The sequence below is a fragment of the Babylonia areolata genome, chromosome 24 (genome assembly GCF_041734735.1).
Source record: "Babylonia areolata isolate BAREFJ2019XMU chromosome 24, ASM4173473v1, whole genome shotgun sequence".
Taxonomy (NCBI): domain Eukaryota; kingdom Metazoa; phylum Mollusca; class Gastropoda; order Neogastropoda; family Buccinidae; genus Babylonia; species Babylonia areolata.
Window position 1 is genome coordinate 3,753,649 of NC_134899.1, and position 10,000 is coordinate 3,763,648.

General features: G+C 45.8%; 1 protein-coding gene across 3 annotated transcripts in view; it reads left to right on the forward strand.

Annotated features, from left to right (window-relative positions):
• Nucleotides 1–9,007, forward strand: part of LOC143298974 (uncharacterized) — a 93,187-nt gene extending 84,180 nt beyond the window's left edge. For all 3 annotated transcript variants that reach the window (XM_076612029.1, XM_076612030.1, XM_076612031.1), the window contains exon 5: nucleotides 1,127–9,007. In XM_076612029.1, the coding sequence (XP_076468144.1) occupies nucleotides 1,127–2,261 (1,135 nt within the window). In that variant the 3' untranslated portion in view covers nucleotides 2,262–9,007. The remainder of the gene's footprint in view (nucleotides 1–1,126) is intronic.
• The last annotated feature ends 993 nt before the right edge of the window (nucleotides 9,008–10,000 follow it).

Consider the following 10,000-nt stretch of genomic DNA (forward strand, 5'->3'; position numbering starts at 1 on the left):
ACGCACGCACGCACACACACACACACACACACACACACACACACACACGCACACACACGCACACACACACACACACACACACACACACACACACACACACACACAGAGAGAGAGAGAGAGAGATATCACAACCACCAAAAGACCTCCACACGTTGTCGTTCTCTTCCTTCTCTCCTCCTCGTCATCCTCTTTCTCCTCCTCCTCTTCATCCTCTTCATCATCATCACCGTCATCATCCTCATCATCATCACCGTCATTCCATCGTCTCACACAGGCAAAGCCCTCGGCATGCAGCCAGTCTTTATCAAACAACACCCCCGCTCCCCCCTTCCAGCACCCCCCCCCCCTCCCCCCCCACCCCCCCCCCCCCCCCCCCCGCCCTCCCCCATCAGCAGGCACCAAAAACCTCTGTCACACAGGCAACACATTCGACAAGCAGCTACAAGCTCGTTCATACGACCACACCATCCCCCCCAGGAAAGAAAAAAACATTGCCCCGTCCCCGCAACTTCCCGTTCCTTCCCTTGAATAGCTCAGACTGTAGTGCAGCGTGCTGTGTTGTTGTTGCTGTGTGAACGACATTCCCACTCTATCTCCCCATTTCCTGTCTTGAATAGCTCAGACTGTACCACAGCGTGCTGTGTTGTTGCTGCTGTGTGAACGACATTCCCACTCTATCTCCCCATTCCCTGTCTTGAATAGCTCAGACTGTACTGCAGTGTGCTGTGTTGCTGTTGCTGTGTGAACAACATTCCCCCGTCCCCTCCACCTCCCGTTCCTTTCCTTGAATGTCTCAGACTGTCTAACCCCCCAGTTCCCAGTTCAGGCTCAACTAGTCAGATACAGAGCCGTATTGTAAATCTAAGTTGTGATCTGTGCATTTGTCTATTCCTGTTGCATTGTACCAGACTGATGATTACATTTGGCCTTTTATTTCATTTTAATTTTTCCCCCATTTGTATTATCCCTCCTTTTGTTTCTTCTTTTTAAATTATCTTCGCTCTTCCTCTGTGGCCGTCATCCTGTTATTGTCATGTTTCCTTGTTTCTCCATGACTCAAAAGAGTTAATTGGAATAAACCAACTCTGAAACTCTGTACCGCAGCGTGCTGTGTTGCTGTGTTCAGGGCAGACACGGGGGCCTCCACGTCCGTGCTGTGCTGTGACCTGCCCATGATGCTGACCGGGGAGACGGCCTCGCACCTCAACCCCAGCCTGGCTGTCCGCCTGCCGCTCAGCCGCTCCGCCAGCAGGGACCACGACGACTTCCAGGCCGGCTGCGACGACGACATCCCCTCCACCATCGGTGGATCCTGCAGCCGCACGGTGTCGGCCGCCGACCTGTCCTCGCTTGGGAGGGGGCTGGAGGGTGGGGGCTACCTAGAACCCGGGACAGGAGGAGGGGGAGGAGCGGCAGCGAGGGGCAGGGGGGAGGAAGGAGGGCTTCTGCTGCAGCCCAGCTTGTCCTTGGGTGACGAGGGGTCCGTGGGGACGGCCGGGAGGAGCTCCACCAGCTCCCAGCACTCCAGGGTCACGGCCGCCGAGGTGCACGTCAACACGTACACGAACGAGGCGCCGTCTTTGGACAGCGAGGCGGCCAACACCGAGGAGCACGTGACACCAAGCAGCCAGCGATCTGACGGTGACCACTTGTCCAGTCACGGAGGGGGAGTCGGTAAAGACTCCGTTGGCCAGCCTGCCCATCAGGCTGAAGCTGGTGGAAATTGCTCCCGTCAGAAGGAAGCCGGCGGAGATGCCAGCGAAGTATTGTCCAGCGAAAATTTAACTGAGAGAAATAGCAGTAGTTCTCCTTTCAATCAACAGTCTGGCAGTAGTGATTCTCCTTCCAATCAACAGTCTGTCCCGTCTAAAGACTTGAACCCCGACAAGAACGAAGCGAACCCCGGAAGCCCAACCCTCCGTGAACCAATGTCAGAAACATTCCCCAGGACAGCGGTCCAACCAGACGAGAATTTTATTGAAGATTCCCAGAAAGCTGAAGACCGTAATCACGGTGTAAGCCAAGGGAAGGATGTAGAGTCTGTCTGTCCAGAGAACATTGAGCTTGCAGAGCACACTCCCTGGCCATCAGAACAGACCGGAAGTAGAGAGGAGACAGAGCTGGGTGGCAGTCAGACTGAAGACACACGGGTCTGTGACAGGGATGTTAACACCGCAACTGAAGATACTGCTGCAACTCCTCCTGCTGCTGCTGCTGCTGCAAATTTAGCACTTGAAGAGCAACAGAACGAAACAGAATAAAGTAATGCTGTAACATTGAGCAATTTAGATATTGCCGAAACTCCTGTACTCTTTAACCCCCCCCCTCCTCTCCCACTGTATTATATGTTGGACCAGTTTGTTACTATTTGTACCAGTCTTGCCATTAACGAGTGGATTTCAGTCATTCATGTTGTTATAAGTACATACCCATTTGACCGCGCGGGTTGGAGTGTGGGCGGTACGAAGTGTTTTTTTTTAAACTATGTATAACAAATAAACAGAGAAACTGGTGTTCTGATATATCAACATAAGTTTCGTCCCTCCCAAATCTTTAATTGTTTTATGAATGGCAATCCAATATGTATGAGAATTATAGCCTTTAGTAGCTTCTTTCGTTTGAATAATATCTGCACATGATAAGGAATTTAATAAACTTTTGACATAGCGGTTTCTTTCCAGTTGTTGCTATTCTGCTGCTCATTATAACTCTGACTTTCGAACAGACGGTCAAGGTTTTATTCAGGTCAAGTCAGTTTCTTATTCCTCGTCCGTTATACAGTTCTCACCTCTCTGTTCGGCCTCCAGCGTTGAGTCACCTCATGGACACTCCACACAGCGGACCAACAGTCACTGCATGGCAGTCTCGGTTCAGGAAATAGAGGCCGCCTTAGAGCTTTGAGGTCACTCACAGCACGAGACCTAGCACGCAACTCTGTTGGTCTGGAAAAAAGGACTGTTTGTTCTGACAGAGGGGGGCAGGTGGCGGTCATTCGTGGGACTGTGAGTGTCGTCCTTGATGTGTTCCGTGAACGACGCCCCGTGTCATCTCGACAACGCTACAGACTTTAACACGAACAAAACTTGTGCAGTAGACACGGTAGCTTCTGGGACACATGAAAACCAAATCATCACCGGAGTTAGCTGGAACTGGGAGGAGTCATTGAGTCTGAAACAACATCCACGGTATTTCTGTGGTGATGAAGTGGATAATCCGATATATAGACTGAGGAGATCCCCACTTTTCTTTTCAGAGTGCTGAGCACCACACAGGAGATGCAGCAGCATGAAAACATCAACAACAGTGCCGAGCATACCCAGAGCTTCTAACGCTGGCAGATTTGGACAACCAGTGTTCTGTGGTTGTAAACACTGCACTGACCCAGCAGCGCTTTTTAATGTCGGTAACAACTGATCGAAACTCAAAACCGCTAACGTGAAGCGTGGGTTTAAAAGAAGGTTGATGTCAATAACATTCTGCTCGTCAGTCCGCATTGAGAGCCACCGTATTACAGTGACTGGCTGCCTGCCTCTTCAGGAGGTGAATGGATGTTGAAGGAGAAGATGTCTGTGAGTTCCAGAAGGAACCAGTCCACCCAGTGAAACACGACTGCTGCTGAACGCTGTGGGAGAGACGTGAACTTTACACCAGGCGTTTGGGGGTTTGTTGTTGTTGTTTGTTGGTTTTCATTTCTTTCAACACGCCAGATACTGACAAAGAATAATGTCCAAAGACAAGTGCAGATTGTTGACTGTTTCTTTGTTGTTGTTTTTAAAACGGAGAATGGGGTTTACGATAGACAAAGAGCCGAGTTGCAAAGCTTGTTTATGGAAGACTGGTGTGTGCTGAACGCTGTTTCAACAGAGGCTACTCTCATTAACTCACTCAGTACGGCCAGTCCTCTATTTTTCCTCTACACAGACCCCTCGGATGTCCAGTGGGTGTCTGAATGACCCAACCTTTAGCTTCCGTCATCAGAACTGTGGTATTCTTTGTCAACATTCACCTCTTCAGTATAAGAGCGTTCCGCTTGCAATATTTTGATGGTGGTAATTGGGATTAACGTCGTCTCTTTCGCCGTTCGTATGGAGAGAGTTAACACAAGATGCGTTTTCACTGGAGGACGGTGCTTGTGACAGATGGTGACCTACAAATGAAACACTTGTCCAGTGATGATTACTGTCTGCAATGCGCTTTTTTCACCCGAGGAGGTCATTTACAAAAACTGAATAGTCAAGGCAGTTTCTGGTTTGTTTGAGATTGTTTGCCAAACTCTTTTTATTGGAGAGTTGGGTTTTTTGTTGTTTTTTGTTTTTGTTTTTGTTTTGTTTTGTTTTGTGTGTTTTTTCTCCCCAAATCATTTACGCTGGAGAATGGTGCTTACGAAAGATGAACGGCTGTGTGAAGGAAACAACCACCAACAAACTAGTCCATTGAATCGTTTCACAGAACGCTTTTTCTTTGAAGAATGAAAGTTGGGGAAGACGAAGTGTGAAAGATGTGATGTTTTGTTTTGTTTTGTTTACCTCTTTCGTTTTGAGAAATATGTTTGTAAAGCGATTTCAGACAATTAACATGGGTGATAACCAACCATTCGTTCACCACCAACAACGGATTTCGTAAGACGATTTACATCATGACACCCCCCCCCCCCCCCCCAAAAAAAAAGAAGCTTATGAAATAGATGGCGGCAGATGTTTGCACAATTGTTAATTTGTGGGAGTTTGTGCATGTTGTCTAGATACAGGTGTTTGCTAAACAATTATACATCAGAGGCCAGCAAAGTCAGGAGCACATTCATCAGCATTGAGTGTTTTTGACGCTGTTTCTCTTTTGAGGTAAATATGCGTTTTGGAAAACAGAGACATTGATTGGAGATGAAGTATAGTTGCGGCACTGTTATTCATACATGTCTTTTTGGACAGGTCAGCGCTCTGCACCATCCACATATTCCAGTAGCAGAATATGGGAGAGGACGTGGCTGTGTATGTGTGTTTGCACAATTGACGTATGAAGTAGCAGGTGAACGTGATCCGTGTGTGTGTGTGTGTGTGTGTGTGTGTGTGTGTGTGTGTGTTTATTTTATTTTATTTTATTTTTTTATTTTTTCTTAGATTGTTTTACATTTTGTTTTGTTATTCTGCAAAGGATAAATGATTCAGACGAGAAGAAACCTTGTTAAGAAACCTTGCAAAAACTGCAAGGTTCTGTTGGGTTTATTATAGAAATGGTCATTGTGTTTATCCCATTTGTTTTTTGATGTTGTCTTTTTTTTAATGTTTTAAATTCAAAACATGATGGTTACTGGGGCTTCGTATTATAGGAGAGACAGAGATAGAGAGAGAGATAGAGAGATAGAGAGAGAGAGAGAGAGAGAGAGAGAGAGAGAGAGAGAGAGAGAGAGAGAGAGAGAGAGCGTACGTTTTATACTCCTCGAGAAAATCCAGTTTCGATTATTTTTTTTTACAGTTCTGACATCCTTTTTATCGGTAGGCCTGTGTTTATAAAAAAAAGCCTTGAAAGTTTGAGACATGACCGGCGAGGACATGAAGTACAGATGAGATGCAATCATACTGTAAGTCTTTGTCGATTACTTTCAGTATCGATCCGGCTGGTCAAACTGATCATCTGGAGAAGACAGTGGTGATTTTCAACCACTGAGTTTCTGGTTTCAGTTAATCTGACATCCAAACTTTTTTTTTAACGAATAAATGAATATGAATGAATGAATGACAATAGAATCGTGCATATCAAGGTTTCCTCCACATAAAAGTGACATTGAAAAAGAAAAGGAAGAAAAAAAAAAGAAAGGGTTACCTTAATTTAAGGCAGGATTCCCCAAAATGATTGTTCGCATCCAACCCAAACGCACAGTACATTCATCGATATCAAGTTTGCATGTTCACGGCTGGAATCTGTAGTGCATTCTGTGTCATTGGCCCTGTAAAGGTCTTAGTGTCCTCTTCGATAAGTGCCTGTGTCCTGTCCTCGTGTCACAGTGTACTCTGGAGAAAAGCACTTGTCTGTTCGTGGTCTGAGTGTACAATCATTCGGCCAGGTATCTTGTCTCTTTGTGGTGTCAGCCTCAGTATTCTTCTGTATTACAGTACACTCTTTGGTATTAAAAAAGAAGTCTCCGTCTGTCTTCCTATGAACTATGTGCACTCTTAGAAAAGTGCATATCTTCTGTAAAAAGTCCTCTTCTGTCTTCCTGTGAACTATGTGTACTCTTAGATAAGTGCATATCTTCTGTAAAAAGTCCTCTTCTGTCTTCCTATGAACTATGTGTACTCTTAGATAAGTGCATATCTTCTGTAGCTGTCCTCTTGAGGGCTCGGTGTACTCTAAAAGTAAAATAATCATAATAATAAAATTTTTAAAACGTCCCCGACTGTCTTCCTATGATCTATGTGTACTTTTAGATAAGTACATATCTTCTGTCCTCTCGAGGGCTCAGTGTACTCTAAAAGTAAAATAATCAAAATAATATTTTTTTAAAGTCCCCGTCTGTCTTCCTTTGATCTATGTGTACTTCTAGATAAGTACATAATCTCCTGTCCTCTTAGATAAGTGAGTACATGTCATATGTGGAGAGATGGCCTAGAGGTAACGCGTCCGCCTAGGAAGCGAGAGAATCTGAGCGCGCTGGTTCGAATCACGGCTCAGCCGCCGATATTTTCTCCCTCTCCACTAGACCTTGAGTGGTGGTCTGGACGCTAGTCATTCGGATGAGACGATAAACCGAGGTTCCGTGTGCAGCATGCACTTAACGCACGTAAAAGAACCCACGGCAACAAAAGGGTTGTTCCTGGCAAAATTCTGTAGAAAAAATCCACTTCGATAGGAAAAACAAATAAAACTGCACGCAGAGAAAAAAACCAAAAAAAAAAAAAAACTAACAAAAACCGGGTGGCGCTATAGTATAGCGACGCGCTCTCCCTGGGGAGAGCAGCCCGAATTTCACACAGAGAAATCTGTTGTGATAAAAAGAAAAAGAAATACAAATACAAATGTCGTGCCGTTGTTTCAGTGTACGTGTTGATGGGCGGACAGTGATGCCGTGTTTTCTTGTCCGGAAGTTAGGCAGTCACTGCAGTCACTCATTATGTCTTTGACCTGTGGCAGTGTAGGGAAGGATGGCTTATTTTCATGTCGGGCCAGTTTAGAATGGTGTGATTGTTGTTGTTGTTTTTTTCTGAATTTTCCAGCTTAACTACTTACGGGCGATTCTGGAATCATTATCATGCAGATGGCAAATACCGAATCACTGCGGCAGAGTAATGACATGACGACTGTGGCCGTCAACTGGATGATGAAGGATTCCACCAATTCCATAGTGGTCTGGCTAAAGCTAGAATGTTTCCATCTTGTCCAAATTTAGCATTTACACACAGACACACGCGCACACACACACACACACACACACACACACACACACACACACACACAGAGGGGACACACACACACACACACACACACACACACACACACACACACACACACACACACACAAACACAGAGAGAGAGAGAGAGGGGACAAGAGTGAGTGTTGAAGTGGCAGGCAGTTCACAAGCAGGAGTCTTTTCGGGTGATCATGTGCACAAAACCTGAAATATGATGTTTGAATTCATATTGGAATGAGCAGCCTCGCGGTGGCAAACCTTTACCATCGATGAAACAGCCTTCATGACTTTTACTGGCAGAGCAGAATGACTGAAGGCAAGATAGATATCTTTTTTTGTTCATTGATAATTGATGTATATTCATCTTTCCGCTGCTTTTGTCCGTGTCTCGCATCCCCTGGATTACAAACAATCAACAAACGAAGAAATGAATAGACAAAATAAATGAATACATAAAAAGACCAAACAATCATCCATCGTCACCCCGCAGCTAAAAAAAACACCTACATGTGAGTATATATATATGATAGTCAGTCGTGTCCGACTATGACCATCAGAACAACAGAGGAGGCAACTGCTGTCCCGACTATCTGGGCTAAAATTTGATAATAGTGGAGAGTGTCTTGCCCAAGTATACCCCACTCTCTCGGCCAAGAGGGTTTTAGGACAGTCGGCGTTGGGAACATGTGAGTATAGGGCTGCTATAACATCACCTTTTGGATGAGGCGAAGATCGAAGGTCCAGTGTACGGCATGCATTATTTATCGCACGTAAAAGAACTCACGGCAACGAAAAGAGTTGTTCTGACAAACTTCTTTTAGAAAAAAAAAAGCACACTTCGGCAGGAAAACAGATAACACTCGAAGACAACAAAATAAACAAATACATAACTAAATAGATAAATAAATAAATGAATAAATAAATAAATAAGTGAAAGAAACGAAAACGAAATCGTGGCGCCGCACTGTGGCGATGTGCTGTCTCCAGAAAGAGCAACCCTGATTTCTCACAAAGAAATACGTTGTGACAAAAAAGGTAACAATACAATACAATACAATACAATTAGAGTGTAAGGAGTTAAGGGCCGAAACACTTGACTGAGATGGGGCTTCTTCTCTGTAGACCTTGTACTGTCCAGCTCTCCCTCGTGGTTCTTATCACTCACAGTGAAACGCGGTGCAACGCAGTGCTTTTCATTACAATGAAAAGAACGCTTCTTCTTCTTCTTCTGCGTTCGTGGGCTGCAACTCCCACGTTCACTCGTATGTACACGAGTGGGCTTTTACGTGTATGACCGTTTTTACTCCGCCGTGTAGGCAGCCATACTCCGTTTTCGGGAGTGTGCATGCTGGGTATGTTCTTGTTTCCATAACCCACCGAATGCTGACATGGATTACAGGATCTTTAACGTGCGTATTTGATCTTCTGTTTGCGTATACACACGAAGGGGGTTCAGGCACTAGCAGGTCTGCACATATGTTGACCTGGGAAATCGTAAAAATCTCCACCCTTTACCCACCAGGCGCCGTCACCGAGATTCGAACCCGGGACCCTCAGATTGAAAGTCCAACGCTTTAACCACTCGGCTATTGTACCCGTCAGAAAAGAACTCGACCTTTCTAAACCATGGAGGAGGGAGGGGGGGGGGGACAACAAAGTATGAAATTATAATAATGTAATTCTTTAAAAACTCCAGTATTCATTGTCTTCCGCAAAGTCTCTCTGTGTGTCTTGCCTATGTCTGTCTGTCTGTCTGTCTGTTTCATGCACATTCATGGAGAATGCATAGTTATGCATGGAAACGCTGTGCCCAGGCTCTGGTGTCGCTCCACAACGGCCCATTGTCATTCCGGAATCGCCTGACAAAGTTAGATTTCCTCCGATCAGACCGGATCCGTCCAGGAATGGATCATTTTTCCGATGGGCGAGGGACGGGGGAGTGGAGGGGGGGGGGAGGGGCGGGGGGGAGTGCGGGGGGAGGGGGGAGCTGCGCGTATGTGGTGTTATGTGTGTGTGTATATGTGAGTGAGTGGGTGAATGGGTATAGGCCAGATAAGAGAGTGGGCGTGGCGGGATGGGGACTAATAGGATTTGAATTCACAGGTTTAGTTTAGGACCGCAAGATCGATGATTTGTCAAAATGGGTATTGCCATTCTGTGAAGAACTTCTGTTTTTTTAATGCCTCAACCATGCATGTCAACATTTTTGATAGCCGTTGCACGAACGCACACACTCGTATGCGCCTGACCACATGCACGCACAAAACGCACGCACATGCACGCACACGCACGTATGCACACACACACACACACACACACACACACACACACACACACACACACATGCGCGCACGCTGTTGTTTTGAAAACGGAGTGTGGCTGCCTACATTAACGGGGTAAATAAAGAACATGGACATACACGTAAAATGTGTGTATGTGCGTGTGTGTGTGTGTGTGTGTGTGTGTGTGTGACTGAAACCTGATTGAATGATACAGGAAACGAATGATGAGCGCCCGGTGGCAGCTGTCAGTCGTGTCTCCACATGCAGGCAGAGTGGGGAGGGAGGCGAGACGAAGGAATATATTTTTTGCAAGTC